Here is a 19,967-nt window from a genome sequence, read left to right on the forward strand (position 1 = left end):
CCACCTGAAATTAAATATGACCAAAACCGAGCTTCTCATTTCCCCCCCCCCCCCAAACCCACCTCCCCGCTCCCCCCGCTTTCTATTTCTGTTGATGGCTCTCTCATTCTCCCTGTCTCCTCAGCTCGAAACCTTGGGGTCATCTTTGACTCTTCTCTCTCCTTCTCTGCTCATATCCAGCAGATTGCCAAGACCTGTCATTTCTTTCTTTACAACATCCGTAAAATCCGCCCCTTTCTTTCCGAGCACTCTACCAAAACCCTCATCCACACCCTTGTCACCTCTCGTTTAGACTACTGCAATCTGCTTCTTGCTGGCCTCCCACTTAGTCACCTCTCCCCTCTCCAGTTGGTTCAAAACTCTGCTGCCCGTCTCATCTTCCGCCAGGGTCGCTTTACTCATACTACCCCTCTCCTCAAGACCCTTCACTGGCTCCCTATCCGTTTTCACATCCTATTCAAACTTCTTCTACTAACCTATAAATGTACTCACTCTGCTGCTCCCCAGTATCTCTCCACACTCGTCCTTCCCTACACCCCTTCCCGTGCACTCCGCTCCATGGATAAATCCTTCTTATCTGTTCCCTTCTCCACTACTGCCAACTCCAGACTTCGCGCCTTCTGTCTCGCTGCACCCTACGCCTGGAATAAACTTCCTGAGCCCCTACGTCTTGCCCCATCCTTGGCCACCTTTAAATCTAGACTGAAAGCCCATCTCTTTAACATTGCTTTTGACTCGTAACCACTTGTAACCACTCGCCTCCACCTACCCTCCTCTCTTCCTTCCCGTTCACATTAATTGATTTGATTTGCTTACTTTATTTATTTTTTGTCTATTAGATTGTAAGCTCTTTGAGCAGGGACTGTCTTTCTTCTATGTTTGTGCAGCGCTGCGTATGCCTTGTAGCGCTATAGAAATGCTAAATAGTAGTAGTAGTAGTAGTACTAAGAGACCTTCTGTATCTTTCCATATTCATGAGGCTTTGTAGGAGCTTATTGCAGCTCTGTGGGAGACCCCTGGCTTGCACTATGTCCAAATTATAGATGGCAGATGACGTTTAATATGAGCAAGTGCAAGGTGATGCATGTGGGAAAAAAGAACCCGAATTATAGCTACGTCATGCAAGGTTCCATGTTAGGAGTTACGGACCAAGAAAGGGATCTGGGTGTTGTCGTCGATAATACACTGAAACCTTCTGCTCAGTGTGCTGCTGCGGCTCGGAAAGTGAATAGAATGTTGAGTATTATTAGGAAAGGTATGGAAAACAGGTGTGAGGATGTTATAATGCCATTGTATCGCTCCATGGTGCGACCGCACCTTGAGTATTGTGTTCAATTCTGGTCGCCGCATCTCAAGAAAGATATATTGGAATTGGAAAAGGTGCAGCGAAGGGCGACTAAATTGATAGCGGGGATGGGACTACTTCCCTATGAAGAAAGACTAAAGAGGCTAGGGCTTTTCAGCTTGGAGAAGAGACAGCTGAGGGGAGACATGATAGAGGTGTATAAAATAATGAGTGGAGTGGAACAGGTGGATATGAAGCGTCTGTTCACGCTTTCCAAAAATACTAGGACTAGGGGGCATGTGATGAAACTAAGGGTAGAAAATTTAAAACAAATCGGAGAAAATTCTTCTTCACCCAACGCGTAATTAAACTCTGGAATTCGTTGCTGGAGAACGTGGTGAAGACGGTTAGCTTGGCAGAGTTTAAAAAGGGGTTAGACGGTTTCCTAAAGGACAAGTACTAAATGGACTTGGGAAAAATCCACAATTCCAGGAATAACATGTATAGAATGTATGTACGTTTGGGAAGCTTGCCAGGTGCCCTTGGCCTGGATTGGCCGCCTTCATGGACAAGATGCTGGGCTCGATGGACCCTTGGTCTTTTCCCAGTGTGGCATTACTTAATTACTTATGTACTTATATCCCCTTCTGCCATCTGATTTAGAGCAGTTTGCTCTGCCTAAGGTGGATGCCCTTATTACAGCGGTTACTAAACGTACCATTATCCCTGTTGAAGGTGGCACTGCATTAAAGGATACACACGATAGCAAACTTGAGGCTCCCTTAAAGCTTACCTTTCAACTAGCACTAAATTCTCAGATAGCAATTTCTTCTTTTTTTGTAGCCAGGGCTTCTTTATCATGGATTCAACAATTGTCCACGTTGGACTTGCCTCTAGACTTTCTCCCTACCCTAGAGGCGGGGTTGTCCTATTTGTCTGATGCTCTTTATTATATGTGGCATCCAAATCCCGTCTGGCAAAGTTGCCCTTTCAGGGAAAACTACTCTTTAGTGTGGATTTGGAGAAGATTTTTAAAGACCTGGGAGATTCCAAGGTCCAGCGGATACCTGAGTACAAGCCTAAGCCTCATCTACAGGCAGAAGTGCAGAGGTATAGAGCAGAGATGGTTAGTGCTTCCGCTCAGAAACTTCACTTTCCTTAGACTCAGACTTCCTTTCGAGGAGGCAAGAAGCGCTTTTCTGCTTCTTCAATTACCTCTCACTCTTTGTACCTAGACATAGGTGGGTGTCTTTATCGCTTTCACAAGGAGTGAACCACTATTACTGCAGTCGAATAGGTCCTCGATATCAATCTCCATAGCTACAAGCTAGGATTTTCAAAGCCACTCGCAGATCTTTTTGCTGTCACCTTGCAGTAGCTCTGCAAAGAGTCAGGCAGTGCTAACTACCTTAGCCTCTTTAAGGCGTCTGGGGGCCATTCAGCCCATTCCTCCGGCAGAGAGGGGCGCAGATCGATATTCCATCTATTTTGTCATCCCAAAGAAAGAAGACTCTTTTCGTCCGGTTCTAGATCTCAGAGGAGTGAACAAGTCTCTCAGAGTGCTGCACTTTCACATGAAGACTCTTCAATCTGTAATAGCCTCGGTCCAGCCAGGTGAGTTTATCACCTCACTGGACCTCAAAGAGGCTTATTTTCATATCCCAACTTGGCATCCTCACAGGAAATTTCTCCATTTTGCGATCCTTGGAGATCATTTTCAATTCAAGGCCATGCCTTTTGGTCTCGCCGCTGCACATCACACATTTTCAAAAGTTTTGGTGGTGGTGGCAGCCTTTCTTCGCCAGCAAAGGATCCAGGTACATCCTTACCTGGATGAATGGCTAATTCAGGCGCCTTCTTATCAAGAGATCCTGTCTCTTCTTTCTGCACTGGGTTGGGTGGTGAATTACAGCAAGAGTCATCTCACCCCCATCCAGACCCTGGAGTTTCTGGGAGTGTGCTTCAATACCCAGGTGGAGAAGGTTTTCCTGCCTCAGCATCGTCAGCTCACGCTCAAGCAGCAACTTCTCAGGCTTCTTTCTCTTCCCTGCTCGCGGGTGTGGGATTAAGTTCAGGTTCTCAGTTCTATGGCGGCAAGTTTGGATGTTCTGCCTTGGATGAAGTTCCACATGCAGCCCCTACAGTCATTCCTGTTGAGCCGGTGGTCTCTGGTCTCGGGGACTTACGACCAGCTGGTGCCATGGACGTAACTTTGTGGCTTCTCCCTGCGTACACTCGGGCGGGGGTTGCCCTTACAGATTCCAGATTGGTGTGTTCTCACCTCCGATGCCAGCCTCTTTGGATGGGGAGCCCATTATCTCCACTACTCTGCACTGGGCCATTGGTCAAGAGTGAAGACTTCCTCGTCCATCAACGGATTGGAACTTCAAGCTATCCAGATAGCTCTACTAGCCTTTGTACCTCTTCTTCATGGGAGGCTGGTGAGTGTGCTTTGGACAATGTCACAGCCGTGTCTTACATCAACAGACAAGAAAGAACAAAGAGTGTATCTCTAGCCCAGGAGGCATGTCTTCGTTTTCAGTAGGTAGAATTGAACATTCTGATGATTTCAGCATCTCATATAATGGGTTCATTGAACTCACAAGCGGATTTCCTCAGCAGAGTGTCTCTGGACCCGGGGGGATGGCAACTGTCAAAGACTGCATTTTGCCTCATTTCCACATGGTGGGGCCTTCCAGTTGCAAGTACACAGATTCTACAGCTGCTTCAGGGAAAAAGACTCCCTAGGAATGGATGCCGTTGGATGGCCTCCTTTACGTGTTTCCTCTATGGCCTCTCATGGGAAGAACGTTGCATAGGAGTGTGCATCATCCTGGGAAGGTTGTTCTTGTAGCTCCAGACCGGCCCAGACATCCTTGCTAAGCAGATCTCATCCGTCTTCAAATAGTTCCTCAGTTGACTCTCCCTCCACAGACAGGCTTATTACATCAAGGTTCAGTACTTATGGAGGATCCCTCCCACTTTGTTCTTACAGCCAGGCTCTTGAGAGGGCACAATTGAGGAAGAAGGGTTACATGGATTATATCACTACCTTGCTGCAAGCCCAAAAGCGTTCCACTTCTTCTTATGCTAGAGTGTAGACAACTTTTGAGAGCTGGTCTGTGCAGAATGGTGTTTCTTTATTTCATGCATCCATGTCTCAAATTTTATTCTTCCTTCAGGAGGGATTCAAAAAAGGCTTGGCTCTCAATTCACTCAAAGTTCAGGTGGCACAACTGGTGTGTCATAGAGGCAAGATACAAAATCCCTCATTGGCTGCTCACACTGATATACTGTGATTCAAGGGAGTCACTTATCTGCGTCTCGCTCTCTGCAATATTTGTCATCAGTGGAGTCTTCAAGTGGTTCTTAAGGCTCTTCAGTCAGCCCCCTTTGAACCCCCTTGTTCGGCAACTATCAAAGATCATACTTTAAAGGCAGAATTTCTAGTTGCCATTTTGTCGGCATGGAGAGTTTTAGAACTTCAAGCTCTCTCTTGCAGGGATCCCTTTCTCTAATTTTATGACTCAGGGGTTTCCACATGGACAGTTCCGTCCTTTTTGCCGAAGATTGTATCTCCTTTTCATGTCAATCAGACTGTGTTTCTTCCTTCTTTTTCCAGGGACGTTTATTCTGCAGAATATGCTTCCCTGTGACTGTTGGATGTGAAGCACATCCTTATGTGCTATCTTAACCACTACCAGTGATTTCAGGTGGTCTGATCATCTTTTTGTGGGAACCCAGAAGGGTTTGCTGGCCTCCAAAGTGACAGCGACTCGATGGCTTAAGGAGACTATTTCTTCGGCTTACATTCTGAGGGGTAGATCTGATCCCATGCACGTCAAGGCTCATTCTACCAGGTCTTTGGTGATTTCTTTAGCAGAGTCTAGGGCAATTTAGTTGACAGAAATCTGTCGGTCAGCGACATGGTCTTCTTCTCATTCCAAGTATTTTGGATGTGTCTGCTCGAATAGATGTTTCCTTTGGGGCCACGGTTCTCTCTGCAGGGATATCACAGTCCCTCCCCTATTTAAGGAGGAGTAGCCTAGTGGTTAGTGCAGTGGACTTTGATCCTGGGGAACTGAGTTCAATTCCCACTGCAGCTCCTTGTGACTCTGGGCAAGTCCATTGCCCCTGGCAGGGCCGGTCTTAGCAAGTGCGGGGCCCTATGCAGACCAATTTGATGGGGCCCCACCCTAGCCCCGCCCCCCACCCTAGCTCCAGGGCCGGCCACCTCTCCCTCCGTCTGAATTTTAAAGGTTACCTCGTCAACGTCGGGTTACAGTGCCAGCAGGTAACAGCAGGAGTCAGTGAAAAGCGTGCGAGCTGCTCGGCGCTTCGGGAGCCTTCCTTTCCCTCGCTCAGCTCTGGTCCTGCCCTTGTGGAGCGGGACCAGAGTTGAGCGAGGACAACCAGAGTTGAGCTCGCATGCTTTTGATTGCTGCTGCTGTTACTTTCCGGCGCTATAACCCGACGTCGACGAGGTAACCTTTAAAATTCAGATGGAGGCCGGCCTTGGAGCTGGAAGGGTGGGAGGGCCGTCGACGCGAGGTAACTTTTAAAATTCAGAGGGAGGGAGGGACTGGAGCTCGGGCGGTCAGGGTGGGGCGACTTCAGGCACGCCGCGCGGGGCCCTATGCGGTCCCTCGGTTGCCTCGCCCTAAGACCGGCCCTGGCCCCTAGTACAAAATAAGTTCCTGAAAATATGTAAACCACTTTGAATGTAGTTGCAAAAACCTCAGAAAGGTGGTATATCAAGCCCCATTTCCCTTTCCCTTTTGTGCATTCCGTTTGTCTAGACTGATCCTTGGGACATAATGGAAGAAAAAATTACTTAATTACCTGATAATTTTCTTTCCTTTCATTCCAAAGGATCAGTCCAGAGTCAGCTCTTCTGTGATGGTTTTATTTTTTCCGGGTTCTATGTAATTTTGGGTGTTTGTATTATTCTGGTTCCATTATTTCTAAGGCACCGGTTTTGACCTTTATTTCATAGTTCTTTTTCTATCTAAAGGCTAGAGTTTTTTCTCTGGAAGTCACTCTCTTTCACTGCTTTGTTATCAAATACTGGCTTGGTTTCTAAGCACAGGAGCTTATAAGGCACAACTCATTGGAGTTCTCTATCTCCACCTGCTGGCAGATGGTTACAACCCATTTCTCTGGACTGATCCTTTGGGACTAAAGGAAAGAAAATTATCAAGTAATTAACTAATTTTTCCTTATAGCAGCTTTTCAATTCTCTTCAATAGAAAATAACTTTAGATAAACCATCAATGTTTTGGCATTCCAAGGGCATCGTTTCCAATTAGCTAGGTAGCACAGAATAAGAGAGTTATCAGGCCACATTTATCTACAATATATGTGCCTATATACCCTCAAAGTCTAATGTACTGTTTATAAAATTAGCCTCTGTGATCAAATTTTTTATGGCAGAAAGAAAAGCTTCAGTCCCTTTTTGAACCCTGGTGTTCAAGTAAGATTAAAGGAGTCTAAGAGGGAGAAAGGGAAGAACAATGGGCATGCCTGTAATAGAAGTGAATTTTAAAGATTGTTTTTCAACTCTGTCTTGACCGACAAGTGCACTCGGGGTCTGTATTTTTTATTAGAAGTAATTCTGTTTGTATGAAAATGATTTGGAAATGTAGAAGAAGATAAGACACAGCTCTAATTAATTTGGTATGTGAAGGGAGAGGTGGAGACTGTTTCGAATTCAGACTGGCCACCTGGACTGAGAAACATATGACCACATTACCACAGTATTGCTTGTTTACCAAAACAGAGAAATTCTCAAGCATTCTGTAACTTTCCTTAGCTCTGAACTGTAGAATATGGGCACGGCCATGAGCCTTGGGTCAAGGCCTAAAGGGCAAAGGCTAACTAGATTGTGTGACTCAGAAACTGATGATCTGATAAGACATCCTTGTATGCAAGCAGGCAGGAGAAAGGACGAAGTATGAAAAGAAACAGGAAAATGTGGTTTAGCGACATAGGGGAAACAGATGGTGAGAAAAGAGAACAGGATGATCTCTGAGGAAGATAACTTGTTAAAGCCATGTTAAGCATTGTTTTGAAAAAAGATATATAAGTAGCTGTATCAGAGCATTATTTTGGAGAGACAGCTTCAGATAGTACTTATGTATAGCAGAGCTGTTCTTCCATGAGAAACTATTAATTGTATCTATATTTGGTAAGTAATAAAAATTGCTTTTCTCATACATGGCCTTGGTCTTTTATCACTCCAAATTGTGGGTGGCTGGTACATAATAATTTGGGGTGGTGGTAAAAAGACTAAAAATAACAGCCAGTCTCTGAAAGCCTTTAGCGCGTTCCAGACCACTCGTAACTCCAGGAGATTGATCCGTAGTCAGCACTTTTTGCGGCTGAGGAATTTGAAAGGGACGTCCCAGGGTCAAATTGGAGCGAATTGTCCACCAATGTAGGGAACTGAGAAAACTTGTGGACAGTCGGATCACGTCCTCTAGATTCCCCGCAGCTTGAAACCACTGGGAAGCTAGGGTCCATTGAGCTGATCTCATGTGAAGATGGGCCATGGGAGTCACATGAACTGTGGAGGCCATGTGGCCAAGCAATCTCAACATCTGCCGAGCTGTGATCTGCTGAGACGCTTGTACCCAGGAAACAAGGGACAGAAGATTGTCTGTCCTCGCCTCGGAAAGGTAGGCATGAGCAGTCTGGGAGTCTAGCAGAGCTCCTATAAATTTGAGTCTTTGAACTGGAAGAAGATGGGACTTTGGAAAATTTATCACAAACCCTAGTAGCTGCAGAAGTTGAATAGTCATCTGCATGGACTGTAAAGCTCCTGCCTTCGAGATGTTCTTCACCAGCTAATCGTCGAGATAAAGGAACACATGCACTCCCAGCCTGCGTAGAGACGCCGCCACGACTGCCAGGCATTTTGTGAACACCCTGGGCACAAAGGCAAGACCAAAGGGTAGCACACAGTACTGAAAATGCTGTGTCCCCAGATGGAATCGAAGATACTATCTGTGAGCTGGCAGTATCAGGATGTGAATATAAGCATCCTTTAAGTCCAGAGAGCATAGCCAATCATTTTTCTGAATCATGGGGAGAAGAGTGCCCAGGGAAAGCATCCTGAACTTTTCTTGGACCAGATATTTGTTCAGGACCCTTAGGTCTAGGATAGGACACATCCCCCCTGTTTTCTTTTCCACAATGAAGTACCTAGAATAGAATCCCAGCCCTTCCTGCCTCGGTGGCACGGGCTTGACCGCACTGGCGCTGAGAAGGGCGGAGAGTTCCTCTGCAAGTACCTGCCTGTGCTGGAAGCTGAAGGACTGAGCTCCCAGTGGGCAATTTGGAGGTTTGGAGATCAAATTGAGGGAGTATCCTACCGGACTATTTGTAGGACCCACCGGTCAGAGGTTACAAGAGGCCACCTTTGGTGAAAAAGCTTTAACCTCCCTCCTACCGGCAGATAGTCCGGCACAGACACTTTTATCTCGGCTATGCTCGCCTGAAGCCACTCAAAAGCCCGTCCCTTGCTTTTGCTGGGGAGCTGCAGGGGCCTGTTGAGGCGCACGCTGTTGACATAAACGAGCACGCTGGGGCTTAGCCTGAGCAGGCTGGCGGGCAGGTGGGTTGTACCTACTCTTATTATAAGCGTAGGAAGCATTCCTCCTCCTCCCATAAAAATGTCTACCTGATGAGGTAGATGCTGAAGGCGTCCAGTGGGAGAGTTTGTCGAATGCGATGTCCCGCTGGTGGAGCTGTTCTACCACCTGTTCGACCCGCTCACCAAAAATATTATCCCCCCGCCAAGGAGCATCCGCAATCCGCTGCTGGACTCTATTCTCCAGGTCAGAGGCACGCAGCCATGAGAGTCTGCGCATCACTATACTGTGAGCAGCGGCCCTGGATGCAACATCAAAAGTGTTGTAAACACCCCTGGACAGGAATTTGCGACACGCCTTCAGCTGCCTGACCACCTCCTGAAAAGGCTTCCGCAAGTGGATGCTCCTGTAGAGCTGGTAGGACTGAATCTTGGACACGAGCATAGCAGAATGGTAGGCCTTCCTCCCAAAAGAGTCCACAGTCCTAGACTCCCACCCCGGGGGCGCCGAGGCGTAATCCCTAGTACTCTTGACTTTTTTTGAGAGCCAAATCCACAACTCCAGAGTCATGAGGCAACTGGGTCTTCATCAACTCTGGGTCCCCATGGATCCGATACTGGGACTCAATCTTTTTGGGAGCCAGTACGTCAAGCTCCATCTCTGGTCGTCTTCAAATCTAAGCTAAAAGCCCACCTTTTTGATGCTGCTTTTAACTCCTAACCCTAACAGAAAAATATCCAATATATTTTACAGGCTTAAAACACACTGTTTCTTCACACCTCCCTCCTTAAGAGAGAGACCCCAGATTGCAGCCTCACAGACTGATGATCAGGTCTCCATAGTCCAGTGTCAGGGTGGTTCTGGCTCTTCCCTTCGAGAGAGGACATCAGCTTTGCCAAGTTCCTTGCCCTTCCGGTGCTTATAATAGAAGTTTTTACCACATTCAGCACACACTAACAGTTTTAATCCTTTTTGCTTCAATTTCTGAATAGTGAGGAGTATCTTCTGACAGCAGCTTTTACCATACTCAGCACATGTGAATAGTTTTATTCCTGTGTGTATTCTCAGGTGCTTTGTTAACTATTTATGAATAAAGCTTTTTCTACATTCAGTGCATGTAAACAGTTTCTTCCCTGATTGGATTCTATGCTGCTTTGTCAATAATTTCCAGCAACTGAAACTTTTCTTACGCTCCGTACTTGAAACTGGTCTCGCTTCTGGGTGAAATTTTGCATTTCTTGTGGAGCTTTGTTCCTGGTTGAATCTACTGTCATAACAAGGACATGAAGACAGCCTGTTATCAGTGTTTTTCTGATATTCTACAATGTTTGTTTTAATGATACAGCATTTCCCATATTCTATACTTGTACATAATCCAGTTTCTTTACTATTCTTCAGGTGCTGCATTTATACTGTAATCTTTCTCATACTCAGAGCATGTAAAATGTATCTCTTTTATACATGTTTCCTGTTGTTCCAGTTCTCCCTTTTGACTGAAAGTGTTTTCACAGTCTATACATTTAGATGCTCTCTCTTGAGTGTCAGATCCCTCTGATAATGTCTCTGCTATGAGGTCAGGTATGGGTTCACTGCATACAGCTAGCACCATAGCTGTGCGATTTGCATAGGCCTTTACTATATTTACATGAAAAGTATGTTGCTTTCTGTCTTGAGAGTCCATAGGAATAACAGCTTGTATCATTCATGAGCCTTATGACCTAGTAAGGTCCCGCCCAATTAGATTGACCCTCCCAATGTTCTCTTATTAGATCAAGGGGCCCTCTCACACTCCGGCCATAAAGCAACTCAAATGGGGAGAACCCTGTAGACTCCTGAGGTATTTCCCTGTATGCAAACAGTAGGCAGGGCAAGTATTTCTCCCAATCATGGTCCCCTGTTTCTATGAAAGTCTTTAACATATGCTTCAATGTCCCATTAAATCTCTCCACAAACCCATTAGTTTCAGGGTGATACGGTGTGGTACGTACAGATTTCACTCCACAGTATGTTCACAGATTCTGGATCAAGTCAAACATAAACTGTGTCCCTTAGTCTGAGAATATTTCTTGTGGGCACCATGGTAATAATCCCGCAGCGTCTGTGCAGCATTGAAGAGGGCGAAGCTTACTCCCATGTTCAGATCCGGAAGTGATCCGAGTGGAGCCCGCTCCCACGTCCCTGTCTGATGGCTGTTCGGCTGGGCGTGTACAGAGGCAGCACTAATGAGAGAGTGAAGAAGTCGGGGTTGAGTTCAAATAATCCCGCGGCATCTGTGCAGCATCGAGGAGGGCGGAGCTTACTCCCACTTTTGGATCCAGAAGCGGTCTGAGCGGAGCCTGCTCCCACATCCCTGTCTGATGGCTGTTCGGCTGGGTGTGTGCAGAGGCAAGTAAAGAGAGAGTGAAGAAGTCTTTCTTTTTTTAATGCAGCAATCCAAACTGCACACAATACTCCAGAAGCATTATCACATTTTAAGTTTAGATTCCTGCCTCCACTGCAGCAAATCTCTCTCATGAATATTCATTGTGAATATCCTGAAAACCTGACTGGCTGGGATGCCTCCAGGAATAGGATTGGGAACTATTGTACTAGGAACAATGAAGAACATTATATACTACTATTGCATATTTGTGATTGAAAAGGTCTTAATATAATGACCTGAATTATAGTATTTTGAAATAATATATATATGGGATTGTAAAAAAGCACAATTACTTTTTAAATTATAAAACTAACATGTAGACACTTACCTTTCTTAGAACAGGTAAAAAATGAAGAAACAGATGAGGATTAAGGGCTTTAAATTTTTCATTCAAGGACAAATCCTCAATAATTTCCTCATCAGATATCACATAGTTGTCCAGGGCTTTCAATGGCCAAATGCTGTTAACAATAATATGCCTGTAATTTTTATTCAGGCTTAATGGAGTATCAAACAAGGTGAGACCTGTCAGACTGGGACAACCTGATAATGATTCCACATTTGTCAACTTGCCAATGCCATTGTTGTGAAGATAGAGTAATTTCAGATCACCCATTTTAGACCAAAATTCTCTCTCTGGAAGAAGTTGTATCTGAAAAAAATGTTAAAGATTTTAGTCAAAAAATGCAATATATTACTGCAAACTGGGCAGGACAAGTTTTAGAAACCATTTACCCAGATAAATTCAACTGTTGAAAACTGCCCACTCCCTGAACAGCTGAACATATGACATGTTCCACAATATATGAATTTTTACCACACTTTGTGACAGCATTTCTGCAGGAAGGATTAGGTTGAAGGAGGCAATAACACATAAGGGACAATGCTGTAATGGGATAAAAGTTAGAAACCAAAAATCTATGTTCTAAAATAGTATTCTATAATGGCATCTGGACACCCAGACAGAATAAAGCTTAAGTCGGCATTTGCTCGCCAACATTTGGGCGCTATCTTTTACCCCTTTATGCTTGGTCCTTCTAAAAAGGGTTTGACTACAATTCCCAGAAGGCTATGCATTGCAAAGCCAGGAGGGCTGTGCTTAGAGATGGGGAAGCTGCTGACTCATCAGGCTTCCAGCTGGGCTAATTAACAGTGCCTTTCTGGAATGTGAAAAGGGAATTTAAAAGGAAAGTTTTAGTTCTTAGAGGGGCTCTAGAGAGGCTCAGGGAAAAGGCTGTCTAAGGTTAGAAGGCAGGGCAAGGCTCAACCCTGTCAGCTCACAGGAGTGGGAAAAGGAAACTCTTCCCAGTAAGGGGTGAAAAACCAGGGTTGAAAATGCTCTGTTCTCAAAGGAGCTCCAAAGTGGAAAAATAGAACAAAGCATATTTTTCCACTATGGAGTTTGCAGATCGTCTGCCTTTTTGTTTTCTTGGACCCTCAAAGGAGCTCCAGCCTGGAGAAAGGCAACAAGGGGGAAGTGCTCCAGTGGGTGACTGACCTGAAGGTTCAGTGCCTGGGTTGAGGAAGCAGGATGCCTTGAGGCTAGGAACCATTAAGGTGGTTGAGACAGAATGGTTCAAGCTGTAATAGGGATTCACAGGGGAGTAGCTACGGGTGGGCCTGAGTGGGCCCAGGCCCACCCACTTTGTCCTAATCCTCCAATCAGGAGGATCTTCTAGGTGCTAGATAGGCTGCAGTCGCTTGTCAGTTCTGCCGCTGCGCAGCTACATAAATGTAGGCAGCCGGCACTGGCAGCAAAAACAGCAGCTCTCCTACCTGTGACTTGCTTAATTTTTAAATCCGGGTCAGAATGGCAGGGAACAGGCTGTTTCAGCCAATCCCGGGGTCTTTCTTCAACCCTCCGGGGTGGGACAAGCTGAAGGAAGGCCCCTGGAATTGCCTGAAGTAGCTTGTTCCCTGCCGATTTATACCAGCAGCACTGCTTTAAAAAAAAAACTGATCGCGCAACGCGCAGCGGCCGAGTGTGTGCTCACTTGCGCTCCTTTTCGACTTGTTGCCACCGGTAGTGCCAGTGGTGGTCTCTGTGCCCCCCTGATTGCAGCTTTTTCACGTGGCCTGGTCCTCTTGGCTGTGCTGCAGCGCGGAGACAGACGCCAGATGGAAGGTGTCTCTGGTGGTGGATCCCCTCCCAATCTGCTCTTATTGTCAGAGAGAGCAGATCATCAGGAGAGAGGGACCTGCAGCGCCACCAGAGAGGACAGAGCTGGAGGAGCCACAGAAAGTGTGAGTCTGGGATGAGGGATGGGGATGGAGGATGGAGGAAGCTGGAGCAGATCGGATTGGATAAGAGCTGCTGCAACCACATTGTGCTTAATTGTTGGACAGCATTTTTATTTAATTTTATTTATATTTTAAGACATACCAGCCAGCTGCTGCAGCATACGGATGTACTAGAGAAAGTATAACTTTTTATAGGTAGAGTAGTAATTTGTTATAAATCGCAATTAGTGTGTCATTTGGAGGGAGGGGCTGGTTACAGGGACACCCTAGCATGTGTTATATACTTGTAGAAATTTTTTTTCTCCTGGTAAAAGGTCCACTAAAACAGACATCATATTATGAGAATCAGGTGCTCAACATTCCGAGTTTCTATCTATCTATTTACTTATTTTGGGGATTTTATCCCACATTAAACATGAATTAGATTGGAACCTGGGAGCATTTAAAATCTTTCTTTTTTTCTGGAGAGAGTAATGCATTGCCCCCTCCCAGGCTCTCTTCCTGGGTTTAGCCAGCCTTGCAATTTGAGGGGGGGTCGCAGAGGTGCGCTATACTGGTGGCGACAAAAGCGTGAAGGGGTCGTGTGCTGGTGGATCCAGCAGGAAGGCATGGGCAACAGAGTAATTAGGGAGGATTTTGAATGAGCTTATACTGATCAACCCCACACTCAACGAAGGAAAGAAATACTAGGTAGGATCGCCTTGCAAAATGAGTATGGGCTGTTGTATTTAATGTAGGCAGGTTTCTGGGTGGGGGTGGACTCTACAGTGCAAAGGACATTAAAAAAAACCAAAATGTTTTATATTTAATGCTGGTGTGCTTCAGGGTGGGGGAAGGTGAGAATGGGAAGGGCAGGAGATGGGTAGAAGTAGGGCAGGGCTGAGGCTATAGGGAGGGGTGGGGGTAGGATAAGGCTGATGCCTAGCTACGGGAATGATGGTAAGGAAGGGAAAGGCTGATGCTGGGCTATGTGGATGGATGGGGAGAGTAGGGGAGGGCTGATGCTGGGCCACTGGGATGGATGGGAGGGGGTAGGGAAAGGAAGGACTACAGGACAAATTTAAATTTTTGGTCCTTTATTTTGTAATTGATAAGGTTGGTCTGTGTTCTACCTGTGACCGAGCAGGTGAGAGATTCTGCTGGCATGTGGTTTGTGTGAGGATCTCTGAGTCTGACTTGTCTGGCTATTCCAATGGGATGTGTATTGCTGTTGTGCATATTCACTGCTGCCTTTTTAAAGGTACTGTTACTGGTATTCCTATTCAGAATTGGTGTTAAGGTTTGCAGCATAGGCTCTAAGAAGCTTCTTTGCAGGTATAGTGTTATTTCACAAAGTACCTGGCAGTGAAGGAATTTTGTGTTGCTATTATTGAGGTGCTATCAGAATTTGAATACATTTTTCCTATGGAAAGCTGTTAGAGGAAACATTCTAGCTATGTTCTGTATGTATCCCAAGAATGGCTACTCATAACCTATATACATAGTGCCCACCCATGATAGCTCTGGGCTCACCCAAAATGTCAGGTCTGGCTACGCCACTGATAGGGAAAAGGAGCTAAGTGTTGGGAGCTGAATTTCCACTCAACCCAGAAGAGCTCCATGAGTTGGGGTAAGAACCCAGACAGTTCTTTGTTTTTGCTCTCCTGAGTGATGTGGTAAAGGGAGAGGTGTCTGATATTGTATGGAAGTACGTGGGAACAAGGGGCACAGTGAATACCCTGGCCTGTATGTAGTGTAGTGGGGGAAGGGCTAGTGGAAAAGAAGAAACCCCATAACTATTTCAAGTGATGAAAGAATGGTGTTTGTTCTGGTTACCTGGTAACACAATGGGGGAAGGGCTAATGGAAAAGCCAAACCCTGTAGTAACTTAAAAGGTGAAAAGAAATGGTGTTTAACCTTGAGGCCTAGATGCACAAAACTGTAATGACCTTTTAACGGCCGCTGAACGATGAAATTTCCCACCGTCTCATGCATAAAGGGCCCTTTTCCGAAGCCGATAGCAGACAACAAAAACGGAATGCAAACCAGAAACTACCATTGAAATGTGGACAATTCGCAATGCACTAACCATACCGACGATTCTAACAAATCATTGACGTAAGTTACCTACGTAGATAACTAACGTAGGTAACTTACGTCAATGGAGGGCGGGCCCAGGAACAACAGACTGACGTCGGAGGAGGGAGAAGCAATTGGCGATCAGATGTTTTATCCCGTGCAGCACCTTCGCATACAGGTGAGAGGCGCTGCACGGGACGGTAATGCGGAGCGGGGGTCCTGTGGAGGGTGGGAGCGGTGGCGACGATCCTAGGGGGCGGGGCACGGGGGCGGAGGATGGCGGGAGGTGGAGCCCTGGAGCAAAGGATAGGAGACACAGGAAGGGAGGGGGAGCAGGCAAGTCACTTAACCCTCCATTGCCCCATGTAAGCCGTACAAATGTAACAAAAAAAATTGCCCCTTCTAGAGATACCGGCCGATATTCAGCACTATTAATTGGCCAGGAGCCGTTCTTGACTGTTTAAATAGCACTCAGCTGGCTAAGCGCTAATATTCAGTGCAAGATAGCTGGTTATCTCTGCAGAATATTTGCAGTTAGCACAATATAACTGGCTAGCCGCGAATATTCAGCATTTCGCCAGTTAAGCATAGCGGTCAAAGCGGACCACCTAAATAGCAGTCCTATCTTTGGCTGCTATATACTTAACCAGCTAACGATGAATATTGACATTGCCAGCATTAAATATCCGGGCTTAGTGCCAATTGTGGGACTTAGCCAGCCTGCCTCCCACGGACTCAATATCAGCCAGATAATGTCTAAGTTCTATTTGGTGGTCACTTTGTAAACCAGCCTCATTGGAATGGGTACTGTCACTCTTTACTTTTGGAATTATTATCCTCGGGGAATATGGGGGACAATTTGAATAGCCTTCTTTGCCATGTATGATGCAGCCCATCTACAACATACATGGCAGCAAATTTTCAAAGGGCAACAACCCATGTGATTTCCCTTGCAAATTACTAAAATATGATCTAAAAGTGCTCACATGCTTTGCCGTAATTGTTTGGGCAGCCAAGGGAGCGAAGAGATACATTTGAAAATCAAATGTACTATAGCATAGTAACAAAGTAGATGGCAGCAGATAGAAAAACAAATTAGCCCACCAATTTGCTCAGTTGAGATTCTTCCACCATGCACTTTAGCAAATAAATGCAATCCAACATCAGTTCTTCCCCACCCCAAACCATCATGTCTTTTGCTTAACCTCTCATCCTTTTGATTACAGCAGACCATCCGTTATCCCATGTAAGCTATTTACTTATAATCTGCAGCCTTGTTTTGTGACCACTTCTGCCCTCCATATCTGTCCCGAGCTTGCCCAAATAGTACTGGCCTCTATTCAATGTAGGAATAAGGCATAGGAAAACTAGACAAGTGCCTAGAGCCCATATGTTTACGAGGGCCCTCTAAGATGGGGCAAGTCAATGGTTCCCAAGTAAAATGTTTACCCTAAGTCAGCTGTTGGCAGAAAGAAGACTGGACAGTGAAGGGGATCAGAGCCTCTGCTGTTTACAGAGACCTGTCTATTCTCCCCATCCCCTGTGCCATAGGAGCCAGTCCTGAAGAAGCCACTGGGTGCTAAGCATCCCCAAAGTATCATGCCATGCTTCCACCATCTCTGGGAGACCATTTCAGAACTTCTCATCTTCAGCTCTACAATCTGCTGTTTTTATTGGCATTGCTATCCACATCTAACCTGAGCATGCCCCAAATCTGTTGAAAGTACTAGTTTCCACCATCCTTGGCAGATCATTTCAGAACATGTCATCTTCAACTTTGATTTTTAATACCAATACGTATGACCAATCTAATATTTAAGACCTATCCAGTACTTTGTCTTTTTAAGATCAGTCCTTAAAACTAGTCTTAATACCAATCCAAGGCCCCATCCATGTTTTATTGCCAATTTTTGTAATAATCTCCCATTACTGCCAAAATAAGCAAGACTGTTATTCAAAATGTCCAACCTCCCCATCTCACTGAAGTTTGGGCTTGCAACCATTCTGCTTCCATATATAACATACCAGTCATACTGGAAGCCTGATATGGTGATACCACTACTATTTGGAATTGTGACTGCCAATCCATAAAGACAACCCAGTGCTTCTTAACCATTAGGGATAGGGATATTAGTACAAAATATGTAAATCCTAACACTATGGATGCAATTTTGAATAGCCTGCCTAGTTTCCCTTTGAAAATTTGCGGTCACATACTTTGTGTCCTGTCTGTCCTAACCCTTATCCCTTACTTGTCCTGTCTGTCTGTCATAATTAGATTGTAAGCTCTATTGAGCAGGGACTGTCTCTCCATGTTCAAGTGTGAAGCGCTGAGTACGTCTGGTAGCGCTATAGAAATGATAAGGAGTAGTAGTATCTGCACTACGAAAACCAGAGATGGCCTATGGGGGATGTAAAGAGATGTGGGGGGCCATGTGCAAAGACTCACTGCAAGGTCTTATTTGCATAAGTCAGTAGAAACAGAAAAGTGAGGCTGAGAAGCAGGGGCCATGGGAAAAAAAAAAACACCCCCCCCCCCCCACAATCACTCAATGTTAGGACTGACCATGATGAAAACCTGCAAGTACTAGCCAGACAGAAGAGGGAAATTTTCAACCAAGGCCTTTTATCCAAGTAAATTGCTGTTTACCCAGTATTTTTGAGAATTTGCCCTATATATATCGACTAAAACAGACAACAAAAAAAAAAGTCTAAGACACTTATTTGCCATCCCAGATCTGGAAAACAGAAAAGCATATCAAATCAAAGAACCTTTGCAAATGCAACAAATATTTAAGAATAGATCTTTCACAAACTTAGAAATAAGAACATAGTAGATGCAAGTGGTATTAGCCAATATAACTAACTTGGCAAAACTACTAAAATTCTCTGGTACTGTATTTAGTTTCAGAACACACTGGTGGATTAACAGAAATTCTTCACTCAATGTGTACTTAAACTCTGGAATTTGTTGCCAAAGAATGTGGTAAAAGCAGTTAGCTTAGCAAGGTTTAAAAAAGGTTTGGAGAATTTTCTAAAAGAAAAGTCCAGAAGCCATTATTAAGATGGAATTGGGAAAATCCACTGCTTATTTCTAGGATAAGCAGCATAAAATCTGTTTTACTGTTCTGGGATCTTGCCAGGTACTTGTGACCTGGATTGGCCACAGGATACTGGGATGCCCTTGTTTAAAATTTGTTATGGTCCGCTTACCCTGATGAAGCTATATTGTGAAATGCACTGGCCACCGTTGGTTGGACCATTTGTGGAATTTTGAAACCACAGTCAATTTTAAGATAAAATTTTCATATATTTTTTGTATAAATATTTTTTTGAAAGTGCAAGTTTATTTATTGAATTTTACAGAGGGTTTTTCACCCTGTAATGTAACTTACCCTTTCAAGTTTTGAGATTTAATTACATTTCTGATGGGGTTCTGAGGCTTTTTCCCTCTTGTAATATTACACTGTTTGAAAGTTATTTATTGAGTTGTTCTAACATTCTTGCATCATTATTATGTTTTGGTGAACTGTTTATGTGCAATCCCACTATCTACTTTTCCCTAGTGAGAATACTAACCATTTAACCTACTCTCTGTTTTCTATCTTTCTACCAGTTCACAATCAACACTAGGACATTTTCTCCTATCCCATAGCTTTCTAATTTCCTCAGGAGTCAAATAATTTTTGAAAATCCAGATAGGTACCCTTGGGGTCTGTTTACTAAGCCACACTAGCGGCTTTCTCGCAGCATTGCCGACACAGCCCATTCAAAGTGAATGGGCTATGTTGGCACTAGTGCACAGCCAGTCGCGCTAGCGGCTTAGTAAACCCCAGCACTTGTGTCTTTATGAAATACTAGCATAATTCCTGCATAAATCAACAAGGCATAAATACCGGCACGTAGATTTTGGTGCAGAGGGGCATTTTCTATAACAATTGGTGTAAATTTTGGAATGCCCACAAAATGCCCATTTTCCCACTTATAACCATGCCCCTTTTTGGCTCCGTGAATTAGAATTTAGGTACTGTGCACAGTTACAGAATAGGCTTAGCGAGTTATGCACGTAAATTCTAATTATTGCCAATTAGTGCTCATTATTGCTTGTTAAGTGCTGTTAAAAATGCTGATTGGATTGTTAAGCCAATTAAGTTACGCACATTGTTATAGAATACACTTGGATTTTGGTGCAGAATGCTAAGCACAATATAGAGAATCCAGCGGTAAGTGTTCCCGCATTAACCAGCATTAGCCATTTAGCATACACTAATGTCAACATGCGAGCTGGTTAACGCTTCCACGCCCGTTCTCCGCCCATAACATGCCCTTCCTTAAAATAATTTTTTACAATAGCTAACGTACACTTAGC

The 19,967-nt window shown here is 44.8% G+C and overlaps 1 protein-coding gene across 1 annotated transcript in view; it reads right to left on the bottom strand.

Annotated features, from left to right (window-relative positions):
• LRRIQ3 (leucine rich repeats and IQ motif containing 3) overlaps positions 1–19,967 on the bottom strand; it is a 111,654-nt gene that overhangs the window by 83,005 nt on the left and 8,682 nt on the right. Inside the window, exon 3 of the mRNA XM_030205707.1 lies at positions 11,628–11,951. Within this exon, the coding sequence (XP_030061567.1) occupies positions 11,628–11,951 (324 nt within the window). The remainder of the gene's footprint in view (positions 1–11,627; positions 11,952–19,967) is intronic.

This window comes from Microcaecilia unicolor, chromosome 6 (assembly GCF_901765095.1).
Source record: "Microcaecilia unicolor chromosome 6, aMicUni1.1, whole genome shotgun sequence".
Taxonomy (NCBI): Eukaryota; Metazoa; Chordata; class Amphibia; order Gymnophiona; family Siphonopidae; genus Microcaecilia; species Microcaecilia unicolor.